The sequence below is a fragment of the Falco rusticolus genome, chromosome 3 (genome assembly GCF_015220075.1).
Source record: "Falco rusticolus isolate bFalRus1 chromosome 3, bFalRus1.pri, whole genome shotgun sequence".
In the NCBI taxonomy this organism is placed as follows: Eukaryota; Metazoa; Chordata; class Aves; order Falconiformes; family Falconidae; genus Falco; species Falco rusticolus.
The window spans coordinates 62,055,388-62,069,787 of record NC_051189.1 but is presented as its reverse complement, the minus strand read 5'-3'; the positions used below and the strand labels follow the sequence as shown (position 1 = coordinate 62,069,787).

At 37.1% G+C, this 14,400-nt stretch overlaps 1 protein-coding gene across 1 annotated transcript in view; it reads right to left on the bottom strand.

Annotated features, from left to right (window-relative positions):
* LOC119144512 (centrosomal protein of 192 kDa-like) overlaps nucleotides 1–14,400 on the bottom strand; it is an 88,390-nt gene that overhangs the window by 52,389 nt on the left and 21,601 nt on the right. The window contains exons 14-22 of the mRNA XM_037380010.1: nucleotides 13,203–13,249; nucleotides 11,562–11,694; nucleotides 8,860–9,014; nucleotides 6,335–6,475; nucleotides 5,739–6,072; nucleotides 5,223–5,363; nucleotides 3,096–3,160; nucleotides 2,826–3,017; nucleotides 1,763–1,886 (exon numbers count right to left, since the gene is read on the bottom strand). Of these exons, the coding sequence (XP_037235907.1) occupies nucleotides 1,763–1,886; nucleotides 2,826–3,017; nucleotides 3,096–3,160; nucleotides 5,223–5,363; nucleotides 5,739–6,072; nucleotides 6,335–6,475; nucleotides 8,860–9,014; nucleotides 11,562–11,694; nucleotides 13,203–13,249 (1,332 nt within the window). The remainder of the gene's footprint in view (nucleotides 1–1,762; nucleotides 1,887–2,825; nucleotides 3,018–3,095; nucleotides 3,161–5,222; nucleotides 5,364–5,738; nucleotides 6,073–6,334; nucleotides 6,476–8,859; nucleotides 9,015–11,561; nucleotides 11,695–13,202; nucleotides 13,250–14,400) is intronic.

The window sequence follows — 14,400 nt, the reverse complement described above, 5'->3', positions numbered from 1 at the left end:
AAAATGGTGTTTGCAAGATAACATGAACTTAAACCAAACTCCATTAGAAAACTGGAACAGTTAAATTTGAGTAAAGCCCATTTTCTTATACTAGAGACAGGGTTTGACTGAGGTAGAGAGCATTGAACTTGTGATTTTGAAGGATTATGTTTAGGATGGACAGGTATGTTTCTGAAACCATCAAAACCACAAACAATCTCCTTGATTACAAGACCAAACCCAAACTAAGAGGTATGGTTCACATGAGATCTAGAAGCTACTGTTTCAACAAATTAGTTCCTCCTTGAAGGAAAACATCTGACCTCCCTAGAACACTAAAACCAACTTTTAAAGATGCTATAATCAGTGAGAAAACAAGTAAGTAACCAACAAACATTTTTGGTTTGGTTTTCTTTTTTTGGGGGGGTGGGAGTCAGGGGATGTAGATTTTTTTCCTGTTTGGGTTGTTGGTTGGTTGGTTGTTTTTCTTTACTTCTGTTGTTATAGTAGATATTTGGGGTTCGGTCATACTTTGTATTTCAAGTAACACCCTTCTCAGGTTGCTGACTTCTCAGCTTCCTCTCCATCTGCTGCTCCGTAAGCAGGAATTGCATTCTGCTATTGCTGATAAAGATTATTAATCGCCAGTACTAATGAAAATCAAATGGCAGGTAACTATTAGTATCTCAGCCACCAAGTGATCCAGATACCTACTTTCTCTAGCATTTACAGCAACCCTCTTATCAAAAGAGCTGCAGATTATATTGGTATATTTTTCTATTATTCAAAGCAACAATTACAACTATAATTTAACTTGACAGAGATAAACTCAATGAACTGTTGGTAATTTTTGACAAAAATCCAGACTACTGTATAGTGAATTTAAGCACAGTAACACTAGATTTAAAGAAATAATAATCATTAGAGATCCCTTAAAAATATTTGCAATATAAAAATATTTGAGGAAAATTACAGCTGTAAAGCTGCTCCAGTGAAGCGGGTTCCACAAAAGCCTGATGGTATTTTTCACCAATGCAAAAAAGTGTAAGTCACTGCACTGACTGTACAAGCAAGTTCCCAAAGACTGGCGTTGCCACAGTTCTATGAGGAGCAGTGGAGATGATTTAAAATGAACTCATCCTTTCCTAAACATACCTAATTAAGTTGATAGGCATAGATATGCACCAAAATGCATGCTGTGATGTTTACATATAAACTTTTGGAGGAATCTCCTAAATTATTACTTCAAGTTAAGCAGATACCATGGAGTATACCTTTTATTTTATTTTTTTTTTTAAAGATGGCAGGAAAAATTGTAGACGACGTTTTACACACACACTCTCAGCTCAGCTACAACCCAAATTGTTTTCCTTCTTTCTCTATATCCTCTATACCTATACAAGCAAACAGACCAATTTTCGGGGGGGTTTGTTGGTTTTTTGGCAACACATTTACAGAGCTTTTTCAACATGAAAACTCTGAATAGACTTTAATTATTACAAGACGTTCTGGTAATCATCCATTATCTGGAAATGCTGAAATATGCAAGACAATTTAGGGTAGTACTTGGTATTAGAATGTTCTCTCTTGTAAGTGATCTGTGTTTTTCTAGGGGAAAGCAGGGTGGGGGAGGTGCTCACGGCAAAAAACGATACTTGGTGAATGAGAACTAGCGTATTCCTATCACAGATTACTCTTATTTGTCTTTAACAGCTATACACAAGTAATTCTTAACTACCATTATAACCAGTGTCTAGGGCTGACCCTTCTGTTCTAGAGTTACCTCGAAACACTTCAGACAATTGTGAAATTTCTTGGACGGTGTCACCTCCTGATGAATCAGACTGCCTCAGCAAAGCAACGGGTTGCCTTTTCTTCGGAGATGTAATAAAGTAACCAAAAGATGGCTAAAAAAAAAAAATAGCCCAGAATACAGCATAAGTAAATTTAATCATTAATAAATAGGTTCAGTGGGCTTGCAAAGCAGTTTCAGCCACAGCCTCCCCCGTTGTTGTTTGGCTCTCATACCACTGAAAAATAACATATGCCTCCTACCACTGCAAATGCCTAATCCAAATACATACACTTCCAATGTAAACATAAAATAAACTAACAACTTATATGTTAGACAAAAGGAAGTACATATGCTTTCATCACCTCTGCCTGGAGGCATGCTCTACCGCTCAGCCTCTGAACGCAGCAGGACAGAACCTGCCAACTCTACCAATTCACCAGGACACAACTGAAATACACAAACATATTCGACTTCTTCCTCCCACTGGACACACTTCCCCACATTTCTTTTTTGTCTGCAATTACAGATGAGATACCATCTACCAACAGCAGATAAGAAAAGAGACAAGTATCAGACAGATGCAAAAAACATACAGAAGTATGTTGGTAAGTTAAGAGTCTAGATGACTACATTTTTACTCAAGTTGGGCATTTTCCAAGACAGCCCACCAGCCATTCAAAGGTACCCACTCACTGTTCAAATACCCCTGTCTGAGCAGCATTTCATTTCCATTACGTGGATCACTTGCTCAGACCTCTAACATGCACCCTGTATATGCTGTACTTTTCTCTCTCTAATCCTACACATAATTAGTTCCCGACCAAAAGACCAATATCAAGATTCATCATTAACACCAGCGAGCCCTTCACATCAGAAATTCTAGGTGTGAAACAAAAGCCCAACCAGATCTGTCACACAGAGAATTTCCTTGGCAAGTAAACTCAGAAAAGTAGTTCTCAGGAAGAATTAGTTACAATATTAGAACAGAAGTAGTGCTGGCTGTTGTTCTTGTCTTTTCCTTGTGTGCTAACATTAACATTAAGATACATACCCGTTTCACATCACTGCCTCCACCAAGACAACCAAGAGCTTCTGATCTCTGACCAAAGAACTCCCCCAAAGACAAACGTAAATAACTGGCATCTTTATCAAGATCAGATGTTCTCAGCAAAATGCAGCTACTGGCAGATTTCCATGAAGTATCTGCTATTTCAGATGCATTTAGAATATCTGCTTTTTCTGCCTGCAGAGAATGAGATTTCAGAAATTGTAACTTGCAAATAAATTAAACTATTCTGTTTACATTGAGATAATTAGTTACCTGCACAAGTCTGTGAGCTTTCTCAAATTCTTCCTGGTCTTGCGCAATCATAGCTGCTGCTTCACCTTAAAACCAAAAAGAATGTTTATTAAAATAAGGTTTAAGTTATTAAGTGCTGTCATTACTATTTTCTATCACTAAATTTTGAGGGACAGATATTGGAATATTTAATTCTACATCTCAGAGTTTGGGACACACTAGGAGTTATTCCAGCCCATTATGGTAAATAAAAAGTTGATACAAAATTCATTTTAAAAACAGTACTTCCTGGACGTTCAGGAGCCAAAGTAATATCAGCATGTAGCTAACCAAGTGATGAATGAAGTCGCTTACAGCCTTAACCCCAAACCAAACTATGATTTTTCATAGGTTATGCTACCCATACCTAGCTAGAATTGAGCATCATATGGCTACTTCCAAACAAAACTTTCATTACATCTGGTTTGGAAAATTTCCTGAAAGTGGTACCTGTGAACTGGAGCAAAAGCAACAAATTGGTTTGTACCAGTTCATTAAATACCTGTGCAAATTAACAGGCCAAATAAATCAATACTTTTAAATTCAAATGCTTGTATTATTTCCGCAGTTACCATTTACAGAACAATGAACACTTAAAATCTCTTCACCAAAATGATGTGAGAAACTACTGATCAAGAAATACTGCTCTACCACCTTATTTCAATGTTAATGTATTATTAACCCCATCAAAACTTATAAAATATATAGCTTTGTGTATACAGAATCCCTCATCATATAGGACAAAGGGCAAATGGAGGAATAAGTTAAGAATAGACACAAACTCATACAGTGAAAACAGTTGTTGTCCATAAAATTACCTATGGGAAGTCACAATACATACTCTGAGGAAAGAAACAAAGTTAGAATACATCTTCATTGAGCAATCCAGCAACACTTGCTAAAGGCAACCTAGCACTATCAATGACACATTATATACAGTTGCACTTGAAGTATCAGTTTTTACTTAATCCTCTCCATAAGCCATACGGCTCTCTGAAGACTTACTGAAGCAACAAACTCTGTCAAGTGAGCAATCCTGCATTATTCTATAAAAGAATACACTGTGCACACAGGTTGCTGACAGAGATAGACATGTCATAAATGAGACTCAGAAGCATCAGATGTAACATTTCCTTTCTGTCCCTACAAATAAAATTTCTCAGCTGTCAAGCACCATGCTTGAGCAATGCAGACAGACAGGCAACGTAGCAGCCAGAAAAATGCTAACTATACTAAATCTGTAAGCACGTCTTCTACTGTGTGAAGAGGTAAGCCAATCTGCTTGAAAGCAAAATCGCTTTAAAAACCCATCAGGTGGGAAAAAGCTAAAAAGCCATGGAAAATTTTACAACAGTCAAGTATCTGTATCTTCTAATATGCTCTTCTAATCACTCGACAACCTGAGTCTGAGATGCAGGAAGTGTCTGAAATATGCTGGCATTCGAAAAATAATGGAGAAGATCTGCTTTACTGACATAGTAGATAAGGAAGTTTCTACCAAACTGAATTGTATTTGCTTGTTCCAGCAGAAAACCCCTAGTGTTGAAAAACTATTTCAACCCACCAACCCTGTTTGATTACTCATTCAAAATAAACAACTCTAGGCAGCAACATATACAGCATTCTTTTTGAAAGAACCACCTTGAGTGGACCACGGACATCTTTAAAATACATTAGCCCACCCATATGTCAACTTTAGAGACTAGGAGAAATGCTGCAGCACACATTGCTTGAATCTGTCTACTAGAACAGATGACATTTTGCTGCCAAGGAATTGATTAGTCCAAAAGAAAAACTGTGGAAGTGACAGCTACAGGAGTTACTTTTGCTCATGCAATAGGTACCAGTGACACGTTAGAATGCTTTTTGAAACAAAAGACTCTTCATGGGAAGAGTAGGAAACATGGAAAGAAATTATCAACTATAACTAATGATGGTATCATTATAGGCTACTATCAACATCAGCTTTCAAATGATTTGTAGTATGTAAAACCCAGAGGCTTAGCAACACCAAATACTGATTTGCTGAAGTGGGGGAAAAAAAAAAAAGAAGTTTACTTAACACTATTACAAATAACAACAGCTAACTAAAGGAAAAAGATTACATACATCCAGTAATGAATTCTTCATTTATTTTATCATCTTCAGACAGATTTAGATCTTGTTCTTCATCAAACGAAGTATAATATGCAAGATCAGTCACCCATTTGCCCTCTTCATTTTGATAGACAATGCTGTGTGGTAAGTCACCTGAAAGATATATCAAATGCTACACTGCTGAATAAAGTAAAAAGGAATATGGCAAAGTCGCTTAAGTCTAGATTAAGAATAGATTAAGATTCACTTGCCAGAAGTCAGCAACAAGTTAAAAAAAACATAGCTCAAGTTGCTGCAATTGCAAGCTTAAACTGGTTTCATCATCAAATAAACAACAGTTAAGTGCAATATAAACCAGTGTCAGTATTTTTAAAACAAAAGCAAGTCAAAATTTATTCATCATACATTGTTTTTTATCACCAACTTGCACAACTAAAGAAAAATGCATAGCTTACAATTTTACTTGTTTTTCCATGCAACTGAGTCTTGTCATAATTGCATAGATGGGTTATATTCAAAGCAACCTACCTTTGTCTGTTGTAGCTGAACTTGTGTTCTCACAGCTGTCTACAGATGGCGACAGGTAGGTATCGGGAAGACCAACTTCACATTCAGTTGCATCTGTCTGAGGTGTATTTGCACCAAGAACTTTAGGAGTGGTGTAGTGCCCCAGAAGTCCTCTTGCTGCATGTAGTACTTCTGCCTCAGAAGCAGCCTGACACTCGGAGGACGGTACTTCTTGCTTTGGAAGGACATCCAAGACATCAGCTTTATTGCTGTCCATGCACTGAAGACACAGCGAATCTGAGCAAACCTCAGCAGCAGCACAGGAATGTAGCCCATCTCCAGTAGTCATGGAATTCTTAGCAAACAATAATCATTTGAGAAGTGTCAGAAGTGCAGTTGTTAACCTTTTGTGGTAACAGTTCTAGTACAAAATAGTCCAAGTTAACTATTTCGAAAAATTTGGAAAACACATCTAAAAACAAAGTGATGGTGTTAATTTTTTGTAAAGGACGGTTGGGTTGTTAGTTCAACCTCTAACAAGTTTTCAAAAAAACTGCCATCTTCTACTACAGTCTTACTTTACATGATAAACAGAAATTTAAATGACAATTTCATACCACTTGCTGTACTGCTCTGGGCAGCGTTTCTCTTTGCACAGGATATCCAGTTATTCCTTGATTTTGTGAATCTTCATCACTAGCATTTCCAGAATCTACTCCTGTCACAGCCTGGTAAGTGTCAGGAACCTGGAAGTTCTCCTTTGGGGGGGGGAGGGGGGGGGGGGGAGATTCAAGTTACACTAGAACAACTACACCAAAGAAAAAAAAAATTAACGCTACAGTTGTTTTTACAATGTTAAAAAAATCACTAGTAAAGAAATTGCCATACTTTGTTTGCTTATGTGCCACTGCCAGAGGCATCTTCAGGTGCTAGCACCACCACCAAGGATAATGGTTTCTGGCTACACCAATCCACACATCTGCCTCCAAAGGCATACACAGCAAGAAGATGGACGATCTCTTCTTACTCCTTCTACATCCTTTCATTCCCTTTAACAAGGGCACCATGCTACTCCTCTTCCCATTCTGGTTGACCCACTGCTGGATGAGGACTCCAAATCTAACTCAGAACCTGTTGTACCTAACCTACTGCCTATCTACAATAGCAGAGAAGCAGGAACATCTTACACAAATAGAAGAGACCTGAGGTCAGACAGCAGAACTGTGCTATTCTCACTCTTCAAACCTCCACCCATCCCCTTCTTCACATACAGCCATAGATCAGCAACTAGCAGCCTATGCAGACTACTTTATAGGGCTAACATATAACTTTCCACAGCTTGGAAATCCTGATGTCAGTTGGGAATTTTCTGAAATTTCAGAAGCTACAGTTCATTTAATTGTTTAAATCAATCACACTTTCCCATTCTGGTCAAGCGTGCAACTGCCAGGATTGCATGCATTGTTGCAGAGCCAGGAAAATGAAAAGGCACTTAAATCCCCAGCAATCTGTTTGCAGTGAAGCTAACTGCTGCTCAAAGGCAAACCACAAGCCAGCTAGTTACCGCTCTATGCTAATCTTTCACGCAGACCCATTATCTAGATTTATTTACTCTCCCGGAAAACCGAGTCTCTGTGATGCTATACGCTTCAAGGCTTGGACGTTGCTATCCAATATAATAAACCAGTGATTAAAAAGATTTTATAAACTAGTTGTGTCATAGAAAAGAAGCGCCAGCATGTTAACTTAGTAGTTATAGAAACAAAAAACAAAACTAGAACCAGTTACAATTAAAACTGGAACTCCAATTAAGAATAGGAACAAGTTAAACTACTGAAAGTAGTTTTGTCACAGAACCATCAGATTAAAATTAAGCAATTCCTACACAGACAATAGGCCCATCTCCTGGATATTTATTACAAGCAAATTATAAGTGAGATCAAAAGACAACCTTAGTTTCAGTTTAGCTGACCAGCTTGCTGGGGATGGAGGGGACAGGGTAAAGCAAGTATTTTATAGGCATTAGCTGTTTTATCGACACTTACCTTTCATCAAAAAGTCTTTAAGTTCAGAAGCTGTTAATCAAAATCAGTATCATGCCATCACAAGACAATGTTATCAGTAGATGCTTCTGCTTCGTTACTGATATAATTTCCCTTAGTAGACTTGAGAGGATCCCAAATGCTTATCTACAAATATTTTACCATCTCTGACACTAAAAACCACCATTATGAATCTGAGATGGGAAGCAAGGTGTGTAAGAAACATTCACACCTTAAAGCATTCAAAAGAATGCCTCAGAGGTACAATAAGTTCAGATAAACATCAACAGTCCAAAGCTCTCAAAGCAATTTACTTTTCTAATACAGACTAAGAAATACAGTAGTAAGTAGTCCAGCAGAGAAAGTCCATCTTCAGGAAGTACTACTGATGCTATATTAATTACAGGATTTCTCTGAGGACAAATCTCCATCAACCCAGAGAAAGGGCAGAAATCCAGTCTTAGAAGTTTGGGGTGGGGTGGCAGATTTGGGTTTTTTTTTTTTTCCTCTTTGCAAGATTGAATAACAGAATTGACTCCACAAGGTTCTCTACCACAGCTACTTCTCAGAAGAAAGGAGAAGACCGCACAGGACTAAGTGTGAGGAGCAGGGTTAGACAGAGGAGGAAAACCTGAATGGAAGCTTAAAGGAGACACCATAATAGGTAACTTCCTTCAGCTTTGCTGCGAACCTTCCCGACTCTTGGGACAGCCAGCCACTTACATAATTCCACCTTATCTCATAAACAGCAAGACCTTCTGTGACAAGCAGATGAATCAGCTGCTAGCTCTGTACTACAAGGAAAAGGAAAAGAAATACAAAAATAGCTACCTAGCTTCTTTCATTTTTTCTTTCCCAGGGAAAGCCTTGCTGAGGGAACAGAAAAAGTCAAAAGATCAAACAACTTTGTTTCTAGTTTAGAGCTGTATTTGCCATCTTTAAACTTAAAATGAATCCTTTGCTCTACAGGCTACCTGTTGGACAGTATTTGGGTTTGCCAGAAATAAAACCTAGCTCACCATGGCAGACAATCCCCAATAATGCTATCGTGTTTAAGGGCCATTGGGCATGCTGAGCTTTGAACTTAACTTTAAACCTACTTGAAGTAAGCCATTTTGAGAAAGCTTCAGCGCTGTACTGCATTCTGAGAGCTTCTGTATGTCAGTGTCTCCTCTTGTCATTTCTGGTTGTATCAGCTGTTCAAAATAGGCTTCTAGTTGGTTATCGAAGAACTCTTCATCATCAATATCATCATCTATTGAAAGAGAAGAAAGTATCCTATTCACCACCTTTCATGGACATTTTATATCACCTGACACTATCAAAACTAACTCCATAATTTTTAATACATTGAGTATCACAACACACACACACTCAGAGCATAATTATCCTGGTTTTCCCTTTAAATAACTGGGTCACAGAAACATATAATTGTCTTACTCTGTGACTAGTGATACACAGTAAAACAAGACTACCATAAACTAGCATTTTAACTCCCAGGTTATCAAGTGATTCATGTTCCTTCACATGATCTATAATCGACAACATTCCAACTAGCAAATCATATTTCACTTTTCATTTATGAGTATGTATACGTGTAACATTTCTCAAACTTCACAGAACATGGCTGAAGCATAGTTCTATCTTTCAACGGCGAAACAGGTTAAGTTTTATTACTAAGAACAGTATTATTCCTATTTGGCAAGTGAGACATGTTCCAAGAGACAATTTTCTTCGTTTGGGGCAGGTTTTTTTCATTTGTGGAGACTGGGCGAGAGGAGAGTTTCCAGGGCTTATGTTTGTTTATTTTTAAGGCTCAAACACCAGTCAGGTATTTAGGGCATTGTTAAAAACACTCTTAAAACCATTGTAAAATATATTCCAAGAAGTTTGACATGTTTACTTTTCACTCTTTCATTTCTAGGAAACAGTACCTTGTTTGCGTTTTTCCATACAAAAAAAACCAGTTTACTCAAACTTTATAAACTCAGCATTTATAAGTTCAAAACTACATTTTTTTTCCCCACATAATTAAGAAAATGTTCATTTTCAGGTTGCTGGTGATTGTTTAAGAATTCTCCATCAATTTTTGGCTTTGGAGTATATTTCAATTCTTCACCTCAAAAAGATAATTCTGAAGAATATTCTTCGTATTTCCTTCTGCCAAAGAGGTCTGTACAATGCCAAGAATGTACAGGAAGAAAGTACATCTATACACACACAGGTAAGTCATCATTACTTTTGCATTCCGTTTCACCACTGCCCTGTACAGAGCCTGATTTACAGAAGCACATTCTTTCAACAAAATGAGATTTAGTTGAATTGGAAGGTATGGATGCTCAGCCACTTTGATATTACAGCGAAGCAATCAGCATCTGTTACATTTGAGAGTCAATAAATGAAAAATCTGAATCATGGCGCTGTTTCCATATATAACACTGGAGAAGGTGAAGGGATTGCAGCAGGCTAAGTTTCTTCAGTCTTTGAAAGAGGACTAATACCTATCCTCAGAACAAATGTCTATAGAATGCTTCAAAAATTATAGGAGGATTGTTTGGTTACCTGAATGGTAGACAAATACCTACAATTCAAACTGAAATTAACACCACAAACAGTTGTTTTAATCATATTACCTATGTCTTGATTTCTTCTTCATGAAATAATAACCTGCTACCTTCCAAGTAACAAGAAAGTAGATTCATGTATTTTACTTTAGATAGTAGAGACTTCTTCCTTATTTTTAGAAATAATCAGCTGCAAAATTTACCCTGAATACAGAATTGCGTTACAAAAATTAGTACATTGCACACTGACCAGGAAAGATAAAAAGATCAGTTAGCTCCACCAGTACTGGAACCTTGAATAGGCAAATACTTCCAGCTAACGACTACCAGCTCCTTAGGAGGGCAGTTAAAAGTAATTCTGTCCCCTCAGGTGAAAAAAAAACGCCAGTATTTTTATTCAGCAAACTATTAACTTCATTTTTATATGCTTAATGCACAAGTGAAGTTGTGAAGTGAAGAAGTGAAGTGACAACAAGAATGAACAAGATGACTTCAAAGGCAGGCATGACATCTGTAGATGTCATGGGATGAACTGAGTAACCCTACTTGAATGCAGGACTGCTTGATCTCAAGAGAGCAGTAAACCTATTTATCACACTGTGTCCCTCATGCTTGCTGCATCTGACTACATACCCTGTCAACCTTCACATTATGTGCAAAGTCAACTGCATCAATAAAGAAGAGCATGTTTGTCCTTCAGCAGCAGCCACTGCAAGGGCACAGAAATTTCAAAAGTTTTGTTTAGTTGCACAGAACTCAAGGTCTCACTTTTATCCCTGTGAGTAAGCTAGACTTCCAACTTGGGTATCACCCTGCATGTGTGGCATCTAAAGAGAGTTGAACCAAAACTCAAGTAAAAGTTAATTCTAATTGCACATACGTGTTCATCATAGAAGCTTATCTCTATTGATCTAAACTGAAATTGCAGCTAGGGTTACCATTTCATTAAATGAATGATCACATTTCTACCTGCGTTTTTGATTCACAGTAACTGAAGACTGTTCTTTAACTTCTGAGATTGAACTTCTAATTCAGATCTTCTCTGACAAATTCCATAGCCAACTACTCCTACTAAAATGTTATAACAGCCAGTTTCCCAAAGGAACATAGTTTTCTTTAATATTCCTAATAGTAGTTTTTGAACAACTACAGACCTGTCAATACCTTTCTTCTCAAGTACGCAATAACATTGAGTCAGAATTCTAGACTCAATCACCCAGAGTTATAAACACACTTACCGGTAGAATCTTCTGCTGAGCTTGCAAGAGACAAGAGTTTCTCATTTTCCAAAAAACTTGAAAGGTTATTGCCAAGATGATCACTTGAAATTTTGCCTTCTACCAGCTTTTCAGAAGGTTCAGATGGACCAACCTGTGAAAAGCAGCCATACAGAAATGTTTCTAGAAGTAACTAGCTATTGCATAAATTCAGTTAATAGTAAACAATTCATTAGGTTAATAATATTCCAAAACTCCCCCCCCCTTTTTTTTCTTCCTACTTATTCCAGCAGACATTTTAGTTCCAATGCACTTTGCCTGCTAGCTTCCAGAGTGGACACATGCAAGAAATACAGGGATCATAAAGGGGAAAGAGGAAAAAAAGCATCTGAAAGACACCAAACTTACAAGACCTCAAAAATAAAGTACCAAACCATAGCATTAAAGAATTTACACTTGAATAAAACACTGCTCCCCATTCATTAAGCTGCAATCACAACTTATAAGTACAAAAATAACTCTCAACAGTTTCCTACGCTGCTAAAACAGTGCTTCTTCAGAAGCTGTACAGCCAGATCAAACTTTTGTTGATGTTGTCTTCAAATGAGTGTACTAATTTATTTATAAAGTAGTATTTCAGCTGAATCTAACTGTTAATGTTGTATCTTTTATATACCTGAATGATTTTTAAAAACAGCACTATGTAACATTTGTTTTGGATTTACTCTCACATTCTTTTAACAGATCACGTTTGACAGCAAAACTGTTAAAGTTCAGAAAGCAAAGAATTTTAAAAGAACTTGAATTATGGTTTTCAGATGACAGCCTGTGAGCATTCAGCTGCAACTCACTGACACCTGTGGCCCCTAAAAAAATCAAATGAAAGAAAATGAAATCACTTTAGTAAACACCAGCTGACACATTAAGGTGTACATTTTGGACAGCATCTGGTTGCAGCCTGAGGCACATTTTCTATAAAGGGCAGGAGATCTCCCATTCCTGTCTGCCTTGTATCTCTGTATCCGTAACTGTCAGCTTCTCTAACACAGTAGGTAAAAACAGCTGAAGCACAGCCCTACCTGTCAATACCTGCAGCTATTTGCTAGCTCTGGGACAGACACACACAAGAGAAAAAAAAAAATAGAGGCAGCAGGAAGATTGTGTTCTTCCAAATGGTGCAGTTTTTAATGCTGAGTACACTGAAGAAGTCATCTAAACTAATATTCCTCAAAGTAATTAACAAGTACAGGGACAAGTCAAATCAGGTTGGTATTGTCTACTTCAATTTCCAAAAGCATTCCAAAAAGCTCCTCACTTTTCACCAAGTTTCACCTGGCTTTTCAGTAAGCTAAACTACAACTGGGATAAAATGTGAATTCCTTACACTGATAAAGAATTACAACTAGGAGTAAACAATTTTCACAGTTGAGAAAGATTAAATGGAGACATGCTCCCATAATACTAATTATGTTAAATGATCTGCAAGAAGGAAGCAAAAGTGAGGCACCACAGGCTGAGCATGCTAGCATCGTTACAAACTTAAGGGATACATAAGACAATAAACACAGTTCAATTGCCTCCCTCCTCCTCTCACAGAGTAAGTCTATTATGAGATTAATATTAGAAAACCTTTAATTTCACCATATTTAGAAAAGCTTTCACCTTGTTATTCTTACTGTCTGGAAGCAAACACATTCCAGTTGACAAATCTGAAACAAAACAATGTAGCATAATCAGTTCATATCAAATCAATAACGTTAGTATGTTCTCATGTTACACTACTAAGTGCTGACTATTCTACAAGATAGAAGCCTCCTGAAAGTCTGAAATACACCACAAAAATAACCCTGAAACATACACATTATCACAAAGCCAAAGTTCACGTGTTTTTATAGCAATGATCTAAAGTATCTGGGAACAATTAAAAAGGCAGGGCTTCACCAGGGCTAAAACTGTAAAAACTATGAAAGACAAATACTGCCTTAAGGATTTCTATAAGGCAGTGCAAACAAGTAAGAAGTCCCAGGTTAGACTAGCAGAAGTGGGAAACAAGTGTTCTGTTCCACTGTTGCACTTCATCTACTAAGCCAATTCTTTTTTTGGATCACTTGCAAACAGCTTCTACCTGTCTTTGTGTTATATCCACCTATAATCCAACTGCAAGTCCCGCAAGTCAAGAGAACATTTTAGACATGCACATACAAATTTTATCAAAAGAAGTTCCTAATTCCTAAGTAATAGATGGAAATAAAAGGCAATTTCCAGACTAGAATCCTAAATCTTGATTAAACAACAAGTTAAAACCAACTAGTTAAATATGACTAGGTGCTATCAAGTCCAAACACTGGGCAGTCCCAGTTTTCAAAAGCATCATGACTTTTGTTGCCATAGTTACTGCCACTTCCCCAGGACTACAATAAGCGACTGAAGCCAACACTTCACCACTAGAAGCATGTTTTATAAGGGCACATTTGTATTACAAACTATAGTACTTTCTAATCAAACATGTTCTCCATTAAATTAATAGTCAACTCACAAAAACCTACGCAAATGTTCAGATAAAGCTTAGAAGAGATTAAATATACTTGGTAATGACTTCATGTTTAATGAATTTTAAGGAATGAGCAGAATTTAATCACAGGACTAGCATCAGCAAAAAACCCTAGCAAATTTAACATTACTAGCCAAGCTCTTAAAGTAAGTTACAGAATATTATTCTGCTTCCCGGGCTATATAGTCATACTTTAAAAAAAAGCATAGTTTTCACAGAAAGTATACCAAACTACTTTTTCATGCATTATCTCACTAGAAAAGTATGTTTCCAGTTTCTATAGCTGTTGTTAAAGATCATCTATTTCAG